The following is a 22209-nucleotide window of genomic DNA, read 5'->3' as shown; positions in this document are numbered from 1 at the left end:
TTTTTTACTTGAGAAAGTTATTTATCAGTCTTTGCTTCCTGGCTGGTGCTGAGTGGTCTCTACACACACACACACACACACACACACACACACACACACACAAGTGCCTTTGTCTTGCCTGTGCATTTTCACTAAAAATGGAGCCAACTGCTGCTTTGTGAAGTCGTCACCCAGGGTGGGTCACAGCCTGAAGCTGTTGTCTTATACCATATGGAGTCGTTTTAGATCAGGGCACAGTCTGATCTCCTCAGTATGTGTGTCCTGCTCCATCCTGGGTGAGAAATAGAACCTTGTGAAGTCCATCCCGCCCATGCAAAGGTAGACTGAAGATCCTTCGGGGATCCTAAGGACTTTTATCACTTCAGTCAGGAGAAGGCTTCATGGCAGTCCAGAGATAGATGGGAGGTGTGGCCCCTGGTGGGACTGCACAAAGGCAGAGGTCATGGAGCTTGGAGATGAAGTCCTCCAATGGACTGTCAGGTCAGGGATGAGGTCCATGTAGCTGAGAGGAAGGTGAGGAACTCTTCCATCATGCTAGCTCTGTGAGCCTTACACCCTGGCAGAAAAGGAGACACATTTTTCTCCCACTGAGCTCTCTGATCGGAACCATGTAGAGACCAAGGATGAGCCTTTTGTGGAACAGTCCAGGCCTTTGGAAGTTCTCGGCAGGGTAGGGAATCCAAAGCAAATATTAGCTACTGGGTTTACACACAGCAGAGATGGGAAGATAATTTAAGAAGGGCTATTCTTCCCAGTCTGCAGGGCTGGGCGTGCCCCTGTGTTCCCAGGACAAGGCTCATTGTTTCTGCTGGGGCAGGGTTCCGATGAGGGTTCCTGGGTCATTTCCATCCCCCGGCTTGGTGGGCGCTTCAGCAGTCTTAGGAATTGTCTTGGACACTCAGGCAAGGGTACGAGTTATTCTTAAGCACTGAGGGCTTCATGTTCCTTCTATGAAGTGTCTGTGATCTTTTTGAGGATGAACTGGCAGATGGCTGCTTTAGGCACATGGACACAATTCCCTTCCCTGGGATTTTGACAAGGGTACAAAAAAACCTTTGGCTTCTCTGCTGTGTATGGCATATTCTCCCCTTGCCATACCCAGGCATTCTGGTCTGATGCAGAGGCACCCCACTGTGTGTGTGGGGTTCGCTCTTTCTCTACACTGGAAGGCTGGCATTGTTGTCAATGGACAAAGTGTGGAGAGAGCTGGGCGTGTGGCCTGCTGTCTAAACGGAAGGCAGGGGAGCCTGCTGTTAAAGTAGATCTGCATTTTGGTTGCTTGTATTTGGCAACGCAATTTTTGAAAGACTTGCTAATGCAGGTGGGGTTACTTAAAAACGCATCTGTGGAAAAAACTTCAGCCATAAGGAATGAAGCTCTGTCCTTTGCAGGGGAATGGATACAACTGGAGTTAGTCATTGAGTGGATTAAGTCAGCCCCAGAAAGACTGTTGCATGTTTTTCTCATTTGTGGGCCCTGGACTTTGTAGATACATAAAAATAACACGTACAGGTGATAGAAGTAAGCGGTTTAGGTTGAAGAGGGGGAGGGGCCTTGTAGAGGAGTGCAGCAGGAATATGTCCAAAGCACACTGTGCACATGTGTATAAATGCCCTTATGTACCTGCATAATAAGAAGTAGTGAAAAGAAACGCATTTGTCTCATTTGCATGCAGTTTTACTTTCGTCTTTAATAAATGGTAAAATTTTATGTGTGCCAAATAATGTTTTAAAATAAGCTTCCTTATGGTTTACTGTCAGAAAGAAAAAGACACCTTAATTGGATGTATCTGTTTAATGGATCAGAAAAATTAGGAGTGACTTGGGAGTGCCCGCGGGGCTGTGGTTACACAGTTCCCCTGTAACTGTTTGCTAGAGAACTTGTTAGGACATGATGGAAGTCTGGGGCTGTAGCCCAGCTGGACTCAGGGGCTTCTGAGAACCTGGAGTTGAGGGCTTAGATGCAAACCCCTGCCTGGGGACAGTTGGCACTGGGACTAACTGCCTTTTGAAAGTGAACGGCTCACAGTTTAAAGTTATGTTTTAAAAAGCTTAAAGTGGAAAATGCGATTTTTAAAAGCCATCACCAGGACCCAAACCCTGAAACAAACAGCTCATCTAAGCAGGGTCTGAGCCACAAGCTGCTTTCATGCTCGTCCAGATTTTAAGTCTTTAAGAACTTTGCTGAGCTTTTTTGTTTTGTCTCAAAAAAAAATTATTCTAGTGTTTGTTTGTTTATTATTTACTGTATGTGTACATGTGTATATGTTTGTATGTATGTCACTGTGCAGAAAAGGGAGTTGAACTCAGACTGTCTGTCTTACCACCTGAGACCTCTCGGCAGCCTGGTTTTGTTTTTAAGAAGCTCATTCATGAATGAGTACATCACAGAGCTCTTCTCTTAGAGCTGAGCCTTGTGGCTTCAAATTCTTAGCATGCCTGAACACCTCGGCAGGGCCTCATCACAGTGCTTGCTCACGTGGAAGTTTTGTTCGGCTCGTGGGGAGTTCACTAACTGGGCTCACTCTTTTCCAGAGCCCCAGAACCCCAGAAGTGTATGTAAAGTCACAGTGGAGTCCATCCAGAACCCTATCAGGAATTTTCTTTTTCTTTCCTTTTCTTTTTCTTCTTTCATTTGAGATAGAGTTTTACTATGTAGCCCTAGCTGGCCTGGAACTTGTTGCATAAAGACCAACATGGCTGCTGTCTTAGTTAGTGAAGAGACACCCTGACCACAGCAACTCTTGTAAGGAAAACATTTAATTGGGGTGGCTCGCTTATAGTTTCAGAGATTCAGTCCATTATCACCACGGCGGGGAGCATGGCAACGTATAGGCAGACATGGTGCTGGCTTCATCTTGATCAGAAGGCAACAGGAAGTGGACTCAGTGTCACAATGAGGGAAGCTTGAGCAAAAGAGACCTCAAAGCCCATCCCCACAGTGACATATTTTCTCCAACAAAGCCACACCTCCTAATAATGCCACTCCCTTTGGGGGCATTTTCTTTCAAACAGCCACAGCTGCTAGTTTACAGAGATCCGCCTGCCTCTGCCTCCACGGTGCAGGGATTAAATGCATGCACCACCACACTAGCCCTCACATGGCTTTTGTAACAGCCTGCCAGACTAGATCCAGCTTTTCCTGACCTGTTGTGGTTACAGAGAGTTCACAGGGTACATAGTGAGGAATGCTTCTGGGTCAAGAGGACATCATGTGCCAGGCCCTGGCACCAGGAGCTGTGTCTGACTGCTGGGTGGAGGAGGCCTGCGTGCAGTGTGGAGAGGGTTAGGGCTGGGTGTGGAGCCTAAGAAAAGAGGGAGGGAGGAGGAAGGGCTTTGTCGTTTGCTTTCTTAGCAGCAGTCACGGCAGCCATCGATAGGTTGATGACACCCCTGATACAGACTCCAGCAGGCCTCTGTGGGTTGAGGAACACTGGAGTCAGTCTAGGGGATGGTGGATGGAGTTGGAGATGGGGAAACATAGGATGCAGGAGGTGAAGTGGATGTGAAGTCTAGTTACACCTTCCTGCAGCTGGACGTAGGAAGGCCAGGGCATCTGAGATGCCCCTCGGAGATTTCCATGCTGAGCTAATAGGAAAGGGTGTACCTTGGGCATTGGGGGGGGATTGTCAGTCACAATGTCAAACATTCCTCTCCTTAAATCATTTGAAAGGATTTTGTTCCAAACACCCTATCTCAAAGAGCTCTTAACATTTGAATAGAAGAAGGGATCTGCTTACGTGCACGCACACTTGGATGTTACAGGTCTCAGCAAAATGCATGACTTCAACCCACAGCAATGTTCAGGAGCAGAATCCAGAGTCTGAAAAGTATGCTCCTGAACTACTGCATGGATGAAGGTGAAGGAGGTGGGCACGGAACTGCAGGCTGTACCCAGCAGCCTCCTGCCCATCGTGCGTGGCAGAGTCTGCCACAGCACGCTTACTTCTTAAATGACTGTGACTGAACACCTTAGTCCCACACAGCTCACAGATGAGAGCAGCATTTACAAGCAGGCCACTGTAGGACAGCAGGAACCAGAGAGCATACAGAAAGCAGAGGCCTGGGAACAAGGTTGTCTTGGGACTACTGATGGGAAGAGGAACCGTAGGGATGATGGATGCTTACAGAGTGGAAGGGGTTTGCTGATGGAGAGCTGTGGGTGGAGGGAAACAAACTCTCCATCAGCAGGACAGTTCGGCATTCCGGTTGAGGCCATCGTCCTCCTGCACTTGAAGACCCGTTTTCCTTGCCGTGCTTTGCTGTTGGGGGACCTGCAGGCAGAGACCTGCGGACTCCACTGTGCCCTCCCTCTGCTACCCCTGCACAGATCGTTGAAGATGAATCGTTTCAGTCAGGAGATGCCCCATATCACCCTCAGACACAATTTAGTGAGCTCAGAAAGGACTCTGACAGCTACTGCCAGGAGATGTCTAGAAATGTGATCTCTGGAACCCAGGTAAAAGTAGGAGAAAACCTACTCTACCCACAAAGTTGTCCTCAGACCTTTCCACATGTGTACACACACACACACACACACACACACACACACACACACACACACACACACACACCCATAGTGGGAAGGTTGTGAATGGCAATGGCCATGAAGCTTAAGCACATCCCTCAGGGCAGGTGAGGTGGGCAGATGGGCAGGAAGCTGCTGGGTGCAGCCTGGGGAGTTCCGTGCCCACCTCCTTCACCTTCATCCATGCAGTTCAGGAGCATACTTTTCAGACTCCAGATTCTCCTCCTGAGACATGCATTTTCTCCAGCACATACTCAGCCCTGCCCTGTCCCTCCCTCCCCTCTTCTCAGTTTCCATAAGTGTCATTCCAACCCTGGGCAAACAGTTTGCTAGTTTACACCACAGGGATTCCCTATCAGCTGCAGGCGTGGTTTGCAGTGGTCTGTAAAAAACAATGCGTGGGTTCCCTGAAGTTCCTTTCACTACTAACACCTCAAGATCCATCCTCAGCAGGGCTCAGGAGCCCCAAGTCGTTGAGACAAGAAAGGGGTGTCACACCACAGCTCCCTCAGCACACAGCCCTCCATCAGCAACCTTTTTTAATTCCCCCCCTTCCACTCTGTAAGCATCCACCATCCCTACGGTTCCTCTTCCCATCAGTAGTCCCAAGACAACCTTGTTCCCAGGCCTCTGCTTTCTGTATGCTCTCTGGTTCCTGCTGTCCTACGGTGGCCTGCTTGTAAATGCTGCTCTCATCTGTGAGCTGTGTGGGACTAAGGTGTTCAGTCACAGTCATTTAAAAAGTAAGTGTGCTGTGGCAGACTCCGCCAAAAGACATCCTGACAGACACAAAACGAGTTGGTTTCTGTGTTATTCCCCATAGGGAATGCTGTCTTTCACTATCAAACACCAGATTTTAGCATTGTTTTTTCTATTAAGAGGTATTCATTCATAAGCACAGAGGGTAGAAATTCTTTTTTGGTTTTTCGAGACTGGGTTTCTCCGTGTAGCTTTGCGCCTTTCCTAGAACTCACTCTGTAGCCCAGGCTGGCCTCGAACTCACAGAGATCCACCTGGTTCTGCCTCCCTGAGTGCTGGGATTAAAGGCGTGTGCCACCACCGCCCGGCTAGAAATTCTTTTAGTACAGCCAAATATTGCTGAAAAACATGAGGTCTAGTTTTAGGATGTTGTTTTTCACCTCTCATTCAGCTGCCATTAAGTAGCTGTTCAGCATTTTATGATGAGATGCTGGTGTGTCTGAGGCTGGTCATAGTGTGTACTCAGGGTCATGCTAGGAGACGGAGCTTGAACCTGTCCTGTCATAATTCTGATTTTAAAAAGTAGAATGTATTTAAAATATCTCCTCTATAAAGAGAGGAGACATTAAATCCTTTAGGTGAGTGGTGTAAGCTTACATTCCTGGAGGAGTGTTTGTTAACTGAAAATTCACAAGTCACACTCACTCTCAAATGCATGGAGAGCAGAAAAGCAAGGTTAACTGCCCTTGTACTCAGTGACTTTTGACGTTGTGATACCAGTAATATCAGAAGTCTTCTATAACATGTAAAGATACTGAAATTAATTAAAAAAAAAAAAAAAACCCAGGCTGTGAAGAGAAAGTAGCAATTCAATCATGTCAAGTATACATGCATTCAGTTCAGCTCTGTGGGGGTATTTGCAGGCTCTTGCCGGTAGAAACAAGTACCAAATACTAAAATGCAAAGCAAAACCCACAGTGAGGTGCAGGCTGTGGGTCTTCATACCTGAAAAGTAACTGTATGTGGTTTGATGTGCTGCTGTCAAGGTTCTTCATCTGTGAGCAAAGGAGTTTTGGTTCTCAGACCAAACAGAAGATGCTTACTGTTTTTAATTTTTTGACCAAATCCTTCTTAATATTAAAATTGAAAAATAAATGAAAACACATGGCACATTTTTAAATGGGAAAAAAAAAACCCAACATTGTTGTAGAAGTTCTGTTATTGAAGATTGAAGTAATGAAATTTATATGCTTCAGTCCTTAAATATGGCTTTTTTTGTTCATAGCTAGTTCCTTCTGCTTCAGGTAAGCATCGTTGAGTGGGGTGCGCCTCCTAAGTTACTGTGGAAGGCGATTCTAAGGCAGGCTTCGCAGAGAAAGGTTTAAACTTGGGTTTTGAACTGTGAAGATGACTTAGTGGATAAGAGTACTTACGTGTAAGCATGAGGACCTCAGTTTAGATCCTTGGCACCTGAGCTAGGTGTGGCCATGTACTTCCCTGTAACCCCAGCCTCCACACACAGCACATACATGTTCACCTGCATATACTTGTGTGCACACACATACTGCCCCAAACTCCAAAGCAACAACCATAACAACAACAACAAACAAAAAAATCTTACATCTTATTTTTATTGTTCTATGGATGTGTGCCGAATTATGACTTTTAAGCATTAGTATTACATTTATTTATTTAGTGTGTGCACATGTGCACTTGTATGTGTGTGCCTGTGTGCCATAGCATGCTTATGGAAGTCAGAGGATAACTGTGAGCTGGTTCTCTTCTTCTGCCCTGTGGGGCTGGGGAAACTTGGGTTGTCAGGTTTGGTGGTAAGCTTGGCCACAGCCCCTTTACACCCCGGGCCATCTCACTGGCCTCATGCATTATGGTTTTGATGTATAATACCAACCTGAACTAGATTGTCTTTTCAAGCATTAGGTGTTGCTGTCTGGTAGGTTTTATGTTAAAGTTGAGATTTTGGAGTGATGGAAAAAGTAAGCAAACACTGAAAGCAAGGCAGACTGTGAAACTCCTTGCTGGCTTTCTAAATGACTCTCTCTGTAGTCTAATGCTGAGCTGGAATGGGAAACTTTTTATTTCATTTTTTTTTTTTTACCCTGATTGAAGCTCTTTGCACCCCAGAGGGCCGTGCCAATTCAGAAGGCCAGTGCTGTAACCTGGGGAAGAGGAGAAAAGGTGCTGTCGGGACAGGAGAGTCTGGAAGGGGCTAAGTCTGCCGGGAACTTCCCAGCAGGAATCTGCTCACAGCTAAGCCCGATTCCCACCCGCTGCATTTCTCCCTTGGCTGTGTACAAAGTGACAGGCTTTAGGCAGTTTCTAGTTTCTGAGCGCTTGCTTGCCATGTAAGGGAGTTTCCTCTGGCCTGACTCTAATTGCACCCCCCTCCCCTCCTCTCCATCCCCTCCCACACACAACCCACACCCCACCTCCACTCCCACAAACGGCCTTTAGTTCCTTAACCTAATATCCCAGGGCCACTTCTCCAGAAGGGAACCTTGGCTACTACCATGGTAGCCAGATGGGAACTGTGAGGTAAGCCGTGATCTTGCCCCCAAATCACCATCTGGGGAGCCTTTGGGTGACTGCCTGTGCATTCTGGGGATACTCAAGTATCAAGCTTGCCTAACAGAGAGATTGACACCCGGTCTGTGCTGTCGCCGGGTGAATCCCTGAGCTCTGTGCGGTACAGGCGATACTCAGGATGAACGTTCATGGAGCTTCCTGTCTAAAAGGCTGCTCACTTGGGATCTGTGTCCTTTATTGTATGCTCCTTGGTCTCACTTCTATTGGTATTTATGATCTAGCATCCAGGGTTTAGAAAAAACAAAAACAAAAAACTGGTGTTCTTCATCATGAAGAGCTGCTGTAAGGGTTTTTCTGGGGTATGGATCCTGGGGGCAGGGGAACACTCATAGTTACTCTCTCTGAGGTTCACATTCAAAGATGTTTTTAAGTAATCATTCTGTTTATGGCCTTCCCAGAACTTTCTAGAATCCACCTCCATCCCTGCTTCATGCCAACTTCATGGGGGAAGTTTGAGACATTCATTACTTGCTGGGAAGTGTTTTTTCCGAACCATGAGGGTGGGCACCAGATGGCCTGATCATTAGCAAGTGGGTGGGGAGCAGTGACTCCATGGCCATTGGCACACTTTCCCTGCTCCTGGTCCCCTGCTCCTGGCCCAGTGGAGGAGAGTGAGAACTGAGAGCCAGGAAGATACTTTGAAGTGCTTTTTAGTTTTGAAGCCCAGGCCCATGGTTTCTTTTTTTTTTTGGTGAGAGTTTTTGGTAGAACTATTTATTATGATGTTAAAAACAAGAATCTCAGTGTCAACTGAATCGCACTGAATCTGTGATGAGGAGGGCAGAGGACACACACACTCTCATGTTCTCTATGGTCTGTCTCCAGAGGCATGTGCAGATGCGAAATGTCGGTCTGCTCACACTTAGACTGCTCAGTGGTGATAAGTAGATGGAGGGGATGGAAAAGAAGCAAATGCTGCTGCGGCCGCACACCAGGGGACGCACGTGTGTGAATGCCATTTCCGTATCATACACGTACACACATGCACAAACACATCTGTGTGCTGTGATCTTCCTAGCAGAGGGAAGGGCATTGTTTTTGAGCGTTGTCTCTCTTCCCCCCGAGAGTTTGCTAAAACACACACTACTGCGCTGTCCCGAAGTTCCCATTTTGTGCTCTTGGGTGAGACCCAGAATTCCTTTCTGAACGTCCCCTCTGCCACCACTTCTGCTGCCACCGCCACTGCTGATGACTGAGGACACCGCAGGGCCCTTGTAAGGGACTGCCTTCCCTGTGGCCCCTTACATAAGCATTCTTTCGGGAGAAATAAAGCCCAGTCATGTGTCTGCATGTCCTTGAACTTGCGGCTCATCCTTGAAGGGGCATTTGGTTCCTCCTGGAATATCCGGCGGCGGCCATAGTGTGTCTCTGAGTTGAAGCTTAGAAGTCTGCCATCTGTCCCTCTCTTTCCTCTGCAAGATGACAGTGTCTGAAGCTATTCCGGTGTCCCCGTGAGGTGTGGACATGTAGACTGAATTGTCGGCCTGACCTCCTCCCCTTGATCATGCCCATTTTAGCTCTTGTCCTGTGCTGTGATCATCAGACAGGAAAACCTACAAGTGTACAAGGATAAAAGCCTGTCTTTCCCGTTGGGTATCCTCCAACGTTCAGCTTGGCTTCCAAGGTCCCATTTCTGCAACACGAAGTGTGTTGCAAGGTATGCGGAGTGAGCTTTTCATCTCAGCTGCCCTTTCCCCATTCTGGAACTTCACTTTGGTTCATTGAGGTTTCAGTTTGTTAGTTAAGAGCCCTGCCACCCCTTTGGATTCAGAGGGGACACTCTGACCCTCTTAGCATCAGCCTGAGACTGGCAGTCCTTAGCTGCTTATATACAACTTGTGAAATCGCCTTCTGAACTTGCACCAGCATTGTCTAGCAGAAATGCACTGTGACTAAGGTGCTGCCACATTATAAAACAAGGAACAGCTCAGATAGCATCTATCCAACTCTGCTTGTCTAGTACTTAGATTTTAGTATGTGGTCACCACAGCCATCAAAGCCCGGGCCGAGTGCTCAGAGCCAGCCCCCCCGTCCCCAGGACCAAAGGATTGGTGGCCCCAACTCCAGACTGGGGAGCGTGCCTTTCGTAGCTTTCTCTTTACCCTGCTTAGACTTCATCTTCACTGACCAACCCTTTGGCCATCATCCGTGGCTTTCTAGCTTCAGAGTGATCGTGCAACGTTGTCCTTTGAAATGGAATTTGATGAGTTCGAGATAGTGTGTGTCTGGTTTCCCAAGTTGAGCATGTTTTCTTGACTGGAAGTAGTGATGTGCAGCACATTTTCCAGAAGATGCCACGCGCCTGGCACTTGCTTCAGGTCAGAGTTTCTTCCCTGCATTTGACGTCATGCTAAAGCCTGACTAACCAGGTTGCGTTTCTTGACAACAGTTGGTCCGTTTGGCTCCCTCCCTTCCACCGATCTGTTACCTGTGGACCCCTTCTTTTTGACTCTCCACTATCACTGTAATCTCACTTATCATCTATGTAGACTGCCACTGATCAGAGAAAGTAAAAAGTCGTCGTACCCCACTTAAAGTGAAACACAATATTATAGATTTTGCAGTACCAGAAGAGAATAGGCCGACTGGCCATGGGCCGAAGAGCAGGGCCAAGTAAAAACCTCTAGCACAGCAAGTGCAGACATCTCAGATGCATCAGCGTGTCCTGATCATCTCTAGACCTGCTGGTAAACATGAGAACCGAACGGGCCCCACAGAGGAGAGGTTTGGAGGCTGGAATGAAGCTGTGCTACTCTCGGAGCAGAAAGGCAAGCAAGCTTGGTTTGCCCTTCACCTGGAAAACTTGACAGTAGCAAGAAGGACCACATCCCTTTGCTGGCTCCTCAGCTAAACCGTGACGTTCGTGACCCAGATACATTTTGTGAAGTCTCCTTTTCAACCACGAACTGGAACTGATTCTGCAGGTGACTGGCATTTGTTGAATCTGCTCAAGGTAATTAGAGACAGTGAACACTTCAGGTCAGAGGGCATTCTAGGAGAATCGACCTCTCATTACTCTGGCTTTGAGTTATCCCACGATTCCTATTCTATCCCAGGGCTGACAGCAGAGTACTGCAGACTGACTGGGTGGCTTAACCAGATGTGCACAGCTTCGGATGGAGGCCGGAACCCTAAATCAGGGGCTTCCCTCCCTCACCTGACCTCTTCCCTCATGGTAGACTTGTGACCTTGAGTAGCTCCCCCGCATCCTTGTGTATCTGTCTCCCTGATTCCCTTCTTACAAGGACTGTTGGGCTGGGACCTACCTTTTAACTTGATCTCCTGTGGAAAGACCTCATCTTCATACACAGCCATACCCGGAGGAACTGGGGTTAGGATTTATATGTATGAATTCTGAGAAAACACAGTTCAATCCTCAGCAAAATCCCTGTTGAAGTAGGAGGAAGGAATTTTAATTTTCTAAGACGACCTATTAAAGATGTGGGTTTCTCTTTATTACTCAGTGACATTTACATGTGTAAATTTAGGTGTTTACAGTGTGTGTGTGTGTGTGTGGTGTGTGTGTGTGTGTGTGTGTGTGTGTGTGTGTGTGTGGATTGTATGAGTGCCTCTGTGCTACTGTGTATTTGTGGAAGTCAGGAGAAAACTTTTGGGGGTCACTTCTCTTCCTCCACCATGTGGGTCCCATTGAACAAACTCTGGTTTGTCGGGCTTGGTGGCAAGTGCCTTTACTCTTGAGCCATATAATTTATATAAATTTATAGTAAATTTATATAAATTCACTTTTCAGCTGAAGCTAGAGATGAGCTTCCTGAGAAGGGGGAGGCAAATGCCTGCACATTGTCACTGCCTCGCTGCCTGGAGGCCTTTGACCCGACTCTGTCCTGTCTCTGGGCTTGTGACTCTGTGTGTGAGTGGTTCAAATCTTCCCATACTTGCTCTGAGCTCAGCTCCTTCGGGGTTCATAGACCCTCTTTGGCTTGACCAGCCCAAAGTTAGTTCCTTTGTGCTCTCCTGTGTGCTGCTGCCTACATATGCGCCCCTCTCCAGGGAAAATGAGGATCGCTTTTACTACTTTAAGCAGAACTCTGCTTATATACTTGTTTGGAAACACCAACCCGCAGTCTGTGCACAGGATGGCCCTTTGTCCCATTCCCCTGTTGAGACGACTTTGTGCTTCGAGGCAGCCGGTTAAATTCATGGAGATAACTCTGTCCCTCAGTTTGTTTCAGCCCATGTCCTTGCTGGTGAAGGCTAAATGTTTCTATGCTCACAGCAGACGTGACCCCTCGAAGCTATACAGATCTACCTGTGCGTGTTAGACCTAGACTTTCTGGAAGTAGAAAGTTCAGTGGGCTTGGCTGAGGGTGGAATGTGTAAGGCATTCATTCCTGTCATTTTTTATGTTGTTTTTTTTTTAATCTACTCACACTGGTTAAACAGATTTCTTGTGTGTAATGTTCACTCAAAAAAAAAAAAAAAGTACTCTTATATGAAAGAGTTCACCCAGAAATGGTGGCCTATGTGATGACATTTTTAAACATCTTTTCATCTTGAAGTCATTTGTTTAAAGGAGAGCAGCTGTGCATTTCCTACCATTAAAATACGTTTCCTATCTCTTTGCAGGGATCTTCGGTTCAACAGAATCAGAGAGATCCAGCCCGGGGCATTCAGGAGGCTGAGGAACTTGAACACCTTGTAAGTTAGAACATTTAGTTGGTAGCCAGTGAGAGAAAAAAGGAAGGCAGTTGTACTGTGTACCTGTAGGTAGATGTCAAATGCTGTGGCTGTCCTCTGATTGCCACAGTTATAGAGGATGAGTGATAGAAGCCGGGATAGTGGAGAAATGCCTGCCCTTTGCGTGTAGACCAGCACACCCAGACTTCCTGTAGGACTAGCTCCCACTTCATACTTCCCTTTGCGGCCTGGGTTGGCCTCAGTGGATACTTGCTTTCACCTCTCGCCTGTATGGCTGAGGAGGACAATCATCTGAGCTCAGGCTGGCTGTAGACAGGGCTTTGGAGCCACTGAGTTATGACACAGAGCTTTGATCTCCCAGGGCAACAAGGAGCCACCACAGACTCCAGGCTCTTTGAAGTACCTTGAAGACACTGAGAAGCTGCTCCTAGGGGTGTGTGAATCAGGAACCACTCCAGCCCTGAAGGGCAGAGTGGGAGATGGATCTGTTCCTCATCCTGTGGAAGATTGAATGGCAAACCTCAGAGACATACATCCTATACAAACTGGCCCTTAGTCGTGTCAGAACAAGATTCTGAAAGGTGATGGGCTAAAGATGCATACTCCTGTGTCACGGAGGGAGGACTTACTTCTTTAATGTATATGACAGTGGCAAGAGAGAGATCTGGGGACCTTAGTAACTCAAGCTGGTCCCTGAGCTGGGACTTAATGGCTGCCGGCAGTAAGGTCTTTATTTCGTCATTTTCTGACCCTTCCAAGGCTACAGAAACAGCTTTCCTTAGTAAAATTGGAAGCATTTTTGTTTTGGATTACATGTCTGTTGGCATTTTCTTCCATAGGCTTCTCAACAATAACCAGATCAAGAAGATTCCCAACGGTGCATTTGAGGACCTAGAGAACTTAAAATACCTGTAAGTTATGGGGCAGCTTTCTACCCCACAAACATGGGCTACCTGCCTTTAGAATATTTAAGTGTAGAACCAAGATGTGTCCTGTGTGTGAGTCACTATAAAAACCCCATCCCAGATGGTTTTATTTTTAGGTGAGTGAAATTCCAAAACTGGCCGTCATCTGTATAAAGTGATAGGTGATGTGGGCTGAGTGACATTCACATATGTACTGCCTTTGGTAGCCATGGTCTGGGCACTCTGACTTTCCAGGGGGCGGGCAGTGTACACAGCTTGCTGGGGCAGGCCCGGCCTCCCGGGGGTATATATACAGAGGGGGAAATGTGTTTTGTAATATGAGGTTTCAGCTGCTTTTTCATCTGTAAGTGGGTTATGACCATGAATTACTAATTTCTTTGGAGTGTCACTAATTCCTGGTAATGTTTTCATCTTCCTGATTTTGCTTCATCTTATTTTTATCTGGTTAAGTGTTTTTATATTTGAATATTCACTTTTATCATTTGAATCATCTCCTGCTTGTTGAAGTCAGCTCTGAAGTTTAGAAAATCATCACTCTTTAAAAAAAAAATGTTAAAAAGCCAGGAGTGGTGTTTGTGAGTCTAGCACTTGAGAAGTTGAGGCAAAGGACCACCTGGGGTTTAAGGATAGCCTGGGGTCACATAGGAATATCCTGTCTTGCATCGACTTAGTGCCCTGCCCAGGCACTTACTGTAAATAGGAAGGATTGAGGAAAAGTCTCGGTGTTTCTAGGGGTTGAGTCCAAAATGTGAAGGATTCTTTTAGGGCTTAGATGAATTCCCAAAGTGAGCCATTTTGTCCGTTATTTTTGTTGGGGAAATCGATACCATATCGCATGTAAGCACCTTTAATTAGAGCTGATTTTTAAAACCAGACAGTTTTTTTTTCCCCAGTGTTGATGTGTACTGGAAATCTGCTTTGATTTCAGACGTCAGTGGACCTCCCTACAGTTCTGTTTTCTGGAATATATGTTCCTCAGTGCAAGGGTTGGTGCAAGCCCCTTCCCAGCTTCTTTGGCGTAGGACGCTGACTTTTGGCGCCTATTCTTGAAGCCGGGATGACAGGCTTTCTGCCCTTCCCCTTTGCTGTTGACCCACCTTGCTGTTGCAGTCCAAGGTCCACCAGGGAGCCGTGATTTCCTGGAAAGCGGATGGCGTCACCCGATGCCAGCATCGCTGTGTGTGCCTCTGTATTTTTAACCATTTTGTGTTTCATTTTATTTCTCCTTCTGAGAATGCACTCAGTCTCAGGAAGTCTGGGGTACCGTTTCCCACGATGTCTTTTACATCATACTCGCTGGCCTTACCCTTTGCTTCCCTTCCAAGCGGCCATGCTCTGGCTTCTCCTCTCCCTCCCACAGCTTAGAGTGGGGTCTGGACAGTAGGTCTCCTTAGAGACAGGTCACACGGGAGACAGGCGGCTAGGACTGGAGCTTAATGTCTCCTGCGGCTTTGCGTAGGTCCTGATGGCTTCCTCCTCCACTTCCCTGGGATCTCATTGGGAGAGTACTTTGATAATCATTATAATAATAGTATTTTAAGTGTTTAAGAGTATGTCTAGGGGCTGGAGAAATGACTCAGCTGTTAAGAGCACTGACTGGCCTTCTAGAGGACCAGGGTTCAATTCCCAGGACCCTCATGGCAGTTCACAACTGCCTGTAACTCCAGTTCCAGGGGATCCAGCACCCTCATAAAATACATACATACATACATACATACATACATACATATTAAAAAAGGAAACAGAATATCTCTAAAATTTATTATTTCAGCTTTGTGGCTATTTGGTTAAGATATGTTTTTTTTGGGTTTTTTGTTTGTTTGTTTTTCTTTTTAACTGTGGGTAGTCCTTATTTCCTGGACCTTTGTTGCTTCTATTTAGGCACTGGCCACCTACTTCATTTAATTATTTCCCAAAGATGAGATGGGTACTTGAAATAGAGTTCATGGTACAAGGATCGAACATGTAAAATAAGAAGTTACAATGAATTATTAGAACATCAACTGTTGTTTTATTCTTAAGGAAATGCATTGTGCCCAGTGTCTTCATTATTTTTAAAGGTTTTTGTTTTGTGGTACCGGGTATGGAAATCCAGAGATTTACCCCTCTACCTCTGAGCTGTACCCCCGAACCCCACACCAGTGTCTTTATAATCACACGTTCATATATATTCATTGGATTTAATTATTTCACACACCCTTCAGGACTCCATCTCTCTGCATTAGTAGAGGGCAACATTCTTTGGTATTTTGCTTTAGAAGTGGACATAGGAGTCAGTGGTAACTCAGGCCTAAGATGTTGACATGTACCAGGTATTTCCTAAAAATCTTGTACATAATTATTTAACTCGGTCCATTTAAGAAACTGGGACGCAGAAAGATTGAGTCTTTGGGTACATGGGTTCAAAGAGGATCGATTTCTGATGTGGGTTTGGTGTAGGTGCTGGGCTGTTGGTGGGGACGGGCGGGTCCTGGATGGTTTGTGTTAAAGTTCGTGGTTCTTTGGGGGCCACTTGAGTGATTTCCACAGAGGGAAGAGGTTGAGACCCTTTGACAAGGTGCAGTCCCCTGAAGTGGGGTCTTGCATAGACAACAATGAATGCTGATCTGATCCTAGACATGTTATACCCCAAGAATTAAGGCAGAAAATGCTGGGTGGTAGTTGTTGTTTTTTATTTCCTTTTTTCTTACACATCTTTTTGTTTGTTAGTTGCTATTCAGGTTTTTTCAATTTTATTTTTTTTAATGTTTATTAACGTTAGCACACAAAGGGCTGGGCTTTATTATGGCATCTTCATACGTATCTGTCATTATGCTTTCTCATTAGTTCTCAGACCCCACTTCCCTCAGTGTGGCTCCTCTCCAGCTGGTTCCCTACTTCCCTCAACCCTGACTTCTGCTTTGTATTAAACTCTGTTAGCTCCATCATTACCCCCTCTCACTATCCCTGCCTGCCCTTATAAGCGTATCATTCTACTATTCTCTGTTCTCATGATATTCTCTCTAGTTTCATCACACACACACACACACACACACACACACACACACACACACACACACTTGACGTGTGTTCGTGGAAACAGGTAGTAATGCTAGATGCTGAGCCACCGTCTTGAAATGTAAATTTCACCTGGCAGGGAAACATGGGAGACATTTGCCTTTGACTTGACCTCTGCCTGTGTCACCAATGAAGACAAGCCACCCAGGGGGCAGGGGAGCCATCTTACAGTACCCTCCAGAGCCACCAGGGTGACTGCTGAGGACTGGGTGATGAGGGGCAGTGCAGGCCTGGCATGTCCCCATGCTGAGAAGTCACACTGAGGTAGCCCCAGCACACAGGCTAGGTGGCTCCTTCAGGACCCCGTGGTACTTCACGGCAGCAGTCCTCACCCGTGCCGAGCCAGGTTTCTCTGTAGAGGATCAGGGGTTCGGATTCGATCACTCTTCATGCAGGACCAAGGCAGACAAGGGAAGCTATGGAAGAAGAGTTGTGTCATGTTCCCACAGACCGTTGGAGGACACTGAGTGAGGAACATCATGCAGTGTTCCCTTGTCATGAAATACGATTATTTGTTTTAATTTAGACCATTTAAAAAAAACCTAAGGTCCTTTCTTGGACGGTATGCCATTCCAAAACAGACCCTGTAGCACACATGGCTCTTGGAAAGGATTGCATCTGCTGTATAAGAATGGGGCTCTGGGTGGGAAAGAAATTCAAGACACCTTCAACCCCCTGTTTTTCCAGAGCTGTGCTGGTATTTCTGTTTAGTAGAAAGTGCTGGTTTTGATCTTACAGTCAATGCCTTTTACATGTGTAGGGAAATCATTTTATCTTCCCCAGGCTTTGAAGCAGATGTCAGGACATCAGTAGATACAGTAGGAGGATCTGTGGACCACTTGCTTTTGAACCTTGAAGTCCCAGAGAAGCGACTGGTACCTGCAGTGTAATGTCTTGGTTGTACCCCCATGCAGGCGTTGACTCTAAACTGTTCTCCGTGTGTCGACTCAGAACCTCCCACCTGGAGTTGAGCGCTCGTGTATATGCTAATACTCCTCCGTGTTTCTTGTTTCAGCTATTTGTACAAGAATGAGATCCAGTCAATTGACAGGCAAGCATTTAAGGGACTTGCCTCTCTAGAGCAACTGTAAGTGTCCTCCATGCCATCTGCCTTATTGCCTCCCGCAGGGAGAGATGACTGATTGCATGATGCATGTCTGTACTTCCTGGGGTGCAGGGAGGATGTGCATGACGAGGAGAAGCAGCCGTGGGCGTTTTTCACCCACCTCTCCCACCTCGCTCCCCTGCGCCCACCCGAGAGCAGACATTGCTGTGTTTCTTCTACGCATCAGACCCTGGCCCTGCGTTCACCTTTGCAGGAACAGGAACATAGCTGGCTTTCCTGTCTAACAGTGAGAAGTTGGGTGTTCACACGGTGGTGGAGACACAGACGCAAACAAGCACGAGCTAGACTGGCTCTTGTGGTAGGAGTGTCCAGCATGGGACAGGATCTGTGTTCACGGCCACGTACGGTTCCAGTCACGGTGTCATTGTTCTGGAGAACACAAGCCTTACCCCCTTGTAGTTCTAGTTAGTGGTGTTGAGTGTGCCAAAGTGCCATCTGAGCTTGGGAATTGTTATAAAATCAGTCATTGTGGGCTTTTTGGTTTTTTTTTGTTTCTTTTTTTTTTTTTTCAGGCATAAAATTCAAGTAAAGTTACGAAGGATTTTCTGGTTTATGTGTCTGGCTAGTGACCTTTGACTCAGTAAGCTGAGGCAGTCCTTGTGGGATTTCAGGCTATCTTGGGTTTGCAATTTCGTGGATGGAAAGCGGCTGTTAGATGTACTGCAGGAGTAGCCTGGCACTCCAGTCCTGTGTCTGTTGTTTGCTGTGTTGCACTGGAGGATTGGCACAGCTGGGTCAGGGCAGCCGTGGGCAGGGCCGTCCATGTGCTGCAGCAGCCACATGGTGCCCCTGTATCCACACAGAAGCTTAATTAGTCAGCAGGCGGGTCTGGGAGCCTAGAAAGGGGCGTGAGCGTGTTCAGAAGAGGTTTGTAAGGCCTTGCGTAAATGGCTCCAGACAGATGAAACAAGGAATCCAGGTTATTGCAAAAACTCTTGGAAATACCTAGAGACTTTACAGATGTAGACGTTTACAAAGGGACACATTCTGTTTTCACCAAGTCATCATGGTGCTAACCTGGCAGGGAGTCCAGGGAAGGAGCCCAGCTGGGGGAATAAAGAGCAAGAGGACTTGAGTGGCTTCCATGAAATGGCCAGTAGAGCTTTCTGGTGACCAAGAGCGGCATCCCGAGACAGTGGGGATTTAAAAAATAAACCCAGACTGGTGGAGACAGGTTGCTGCTGCTGGGGTATGGCTTTCTTTCTGAGAACTGAATGCTGTAGTGAGACTAGGGGACGATGGACCCCTTGCAGGTGTGATCAGAGGAGCAGGTCAGTGTGTCAAAAAGGACTCAGGCCTCTAGGGCTCTATCTGACGTTTGTGTTTGTGCAGAGTGTGGCTGGGAACAGAGTTCCTGCTGGCTCTGCCTCAGACTCTCGTAGCTTACCTGCAGAAGATGCAGGTCCTTGCCACTCAAGGGGGACATTGGGAACCATGAGGCTGTGAAAGCCTGGATGGGGAGCCCTGGGGCAGCACTGGGATCTGCCTTGCATTTTCAAATAGCTCCTCAGGGGGCCCTTGTTATCCTTCTCAACACGGTACACTGGGCCAGGTTAGTGGCTGATTCAGCAATGGTGTTCTGAGGAGTCCACTCCCTGACCTCCATTGTCTCAGCCATCCAGAGAAGAAGGGCGACGATGCCCAGAATCTACCTGGAGTCCCAGCAGTCCGGAGTTTTGCAAACCCTGAAAGCCACTGTCCTTGGTGCTTCTTGGGGCAGGATGTCTGAGGCCCACCTGTCAACTTCACTGCAGGCTCAAGGGCTTTGAACCCAAACCATGCTACCTGCCCTTGTGGGAGTCTTGAATACCCTGCTTTTGTTCTTCCAGCTTAGCTTAGGTTCAGCCAGAGACTCCCCAGCAGCTCCCCAGGGTTGATGGTTCATGTGAGCCACAGAGACTTAGAGACTGAGCATATTGATCTCAGCTTCCTAGCACACACCAGCTACACATGGTGGAGACTGAGGATTTCTCTCTGGTCCTGTTTCCTCTGGTATCCTTGGATCAGATGCTGTGCTGGAACACTCACTGACCTCGATGGCCTTCCTCTTTCTTTCCTGTCTTGCAAACACATTGTCATATGGGGAGTGAGGAGCACATTCCTGTACCCGAGGAAGGTCAGGGAGACCTTGGTGCCCTGTGCCAAGGAAGGGCAGGTGGGCTGTGAACTGTGGCCCTCAGAGTTTAGGAGGCTCTGGATTAGTTCTGCCTGGGGAGTTGCTATGGAAAGAAGCTCATTTGGGGACCCAGAAAGAACACTAATCTCACAGCTAATGAAAATGGGTTTGGAGAACAAGGCTTTATGTGGAGCTGTGGTGAAGAAGGCTGTGTGTTAGCTCCGCTGCTTGATTCTGTCTCTGGCCCTTCATTGAACAGAAGTGTGTATTATCATAATCACCTGAGGGAAGGCTTTTCTCTAGGTCAATGAAGCCTGGGTAAGAAAGGTGACTGACATTTTACTGAGCTGAAAAAGTCCCACCCTCCTTCAAAATGAGCAAACTAGCATTCAGGAGAACGAAATTAGTTATATCCCAAATTGTAAATGGTTTGACCTAAGGAGACGTTCACCACCTCATGTTACCCCCTGCCTGAGTGCCTGGTTCTGTAACTGTGGTGTCCTTAGTGTCACGTGGAAGCATCCACAGCTTAGTGCAGGGGTCCTGTGTGTGCACATGGACAAGGGTCCTGTCTGCTAGGTTGCTTTTGGTTTTTCCTTGTTGTCTCAGGGGCTGGGCCACTGTCACACCACTTGGGTTCATGGGGACCCAGGGCTTGCTAAGTCGTGAGGTGTCATCTGTGGGTCAGCCAACTACAAGGTAGCCTGCCTGCTCTCACATGTGTCTTCTTGTCACCACACACTGCGCAGAGCATGGGAAGTACCTAGTGATACGTGGATGTGAAGTGTGGAAAAAATTTTGGAGCCAAAAATCTGGGTTGAAAAGTCGGTAAGTCGTTCACATTTGTGCTGTTCTTTTAATCCCCTAGGTACCTGCACTTCAATCAGATAGAAACTCTGGACCCAGAATCCTTCCAGCACCTGCCGAAGCTGGAGAGACTGTGAGTCCAGCTCCCTTCTTTAATTTGCAGCCAGGCCCCAGCTCATGCTGCCTGAATGGTCAACACCTGATGAACACTTCCCTGATGCTTTTGTGTAAAATCCATCTCTTGTCTCATAATCAGAAGGGGCGCTTGGTATTCTGTGTGACCTCTTGGGCTTATTTTCACATGTTTAGCAAGTTTTTGTTTGTTTGTTTTTTAATGCAGTTCTGCTCTATTTTCTCTTTCCACAGGTTTTTACATAACAACCGCATCACACACTTAGTTCCTGGGACATTCAGCCACTTGGAGTCCATGAAACGACTGTAAGTGTGCATTTGGGTGTCTGCTGCCTCCAGTGTCCATGAGACACCCTCTCTCCAGCTTCAGGAAAGCCTTAAGATGCATCTATATGCCAGGAATGCAGGCCTGTTGAATCTGTTTCAGTGTGAAGAGGCAAGCAGATGACTCACATGTGGCAGCAGGCTGATACTTTAATAGGGATCTGGAGACAGTTTTTAAATTATGTTTAAATTCCCCCAATTAAGTTTTAATTGCAAGCCACATATTTTACTGATGAGAATGAAAGCCATTCTGGAAGCATCTTCAGGCATATGCCTCATATTCCTTTTCTTGAAATTCTTTTACCTGAATAAGTAGACAGATGTCTACCCAGTTTTTTTTTTTTATGGCCTCCTGAAATAACCTTTGTATACTTATTATTATAATAGAATTAAGGTATTTTAGTGCTAATGGAGTTATTTAACAGCCTTGATTGTTGTCTTGTGGTCTCAAGAGCACAGTTAAGATGTTACTGGAATGTGTGGTATCTATAATGGACTCCAGTGCTCATGGGGCTGGCTTCATTTCTGAAGCTGACCAGATCATGAGGCTCTCAGCCTGAATACTGTCAGATGCAGAGAGGCAAGCTATTCCCACCCAAAGAGTGGCTTAAATGGGGATAGGAACTCGCTGGGGAGCATGACCAGTCAGGGGCTGGTATTTTTTCATCCATGTCCATGAGACAAAAACTCTTTCTCCAGGGAAGAAATTACCAGGCAAGGTGAATCCACATTGGGGGTGGGAAGAGAGAATGAAAACTCGTGTCTTTGATGTATAAGAGCAGAGAAAGACATTGCTAAGATAAATGTCAGGAAAGCCCAAGGCGAAGGATGGGGCAACCCATGAACGAGCCTACAGATGGGTTTCCCTATTTACAGCCTCAGAGAGACATACTGCTCTTTTAGAGGAATGCCAGCCCTTCTAACCCAAGACGTTCCTTCTTTTGCTGCCTTTACATTGCTCAAACATGAACATCCTAGATTTGGAGATAAGGGCTAAGTCGATCACAGTTGGCCTTGCCCCTCAATGGCCTCACTGAATTGCCCTCTCCCAAGGAGAAATCAAGATGGGTGTGGCCTTCTTCCAGCTCACTCGGCTGCCTGGGGTAGACTGGACAGGCATGTCATGCTGAACTACCCATCCAGGCTCACCCACTGCCCTCTTGGTACTCTTCTGACTGTAGGATCTTACTATTCGGAAGTAGATGGCAGGCTGGGTGCCCCAGGAAGCGATG

The 22209-nt window shown here is 47.0% G+C and overlaps 1 protein-coding gene across 2 annotated transcripts in view; it reads left to right on the top strand.

Moving 5' to 3' along the window:
• Pxdn (peroxidasin) overlaps nt 1-22209 on the top strand; it is a 78148-nt gene that overhangs the window by 22399 nt on the left and 33540 nt on the right. Inside the window, exons 2-6 of one of the 2 annotated variants that reach the window (XM_028883133.2) lie at nt 12418-12489; nt 13329-13400; nt 17488-17559; nt 20583-20654; nt 20888-20959. In XM_028883133.2, the coding sequence (XP_028738966.1) occupies nt 12418-12489; nt 13329-13400; nt 17488-17559; nt 20583-20654; nt 20888-20959 (360 nt within the window). The remainder of the gene's footprint in view (nt 1-12417; nt 12490-13328; nt 13401-17487; nt 17560-20582; nt 20655-20887; nt 20960-22209) is intronic. The other variant, XM_028883134.2, reaches the window with a different exon arrangement.

The sequence above is a fragment of the Peromyscus leucopus genome, chromosome 22 (genome assembly GCF_004664715.2).
Source record: "Peromyscus leucopus breed LL Stock chromosome 22, UCI_PerLeu_2.1, whole genome shotgun sequence".
In the NCBI taxonomy this organism is placed as follows: domain Eukaryota; kingdom Metazoa; phylum Chordata; class Mammalia; order Rodentia; family Cricetidae; genus Peromyscus; species Peromyscus leucopus.
The sequence above is the reverse complement of the archived record's forward strand: the minus strand, read 5'-3'. Positions and strand labels throughout refer to the sequence as shown.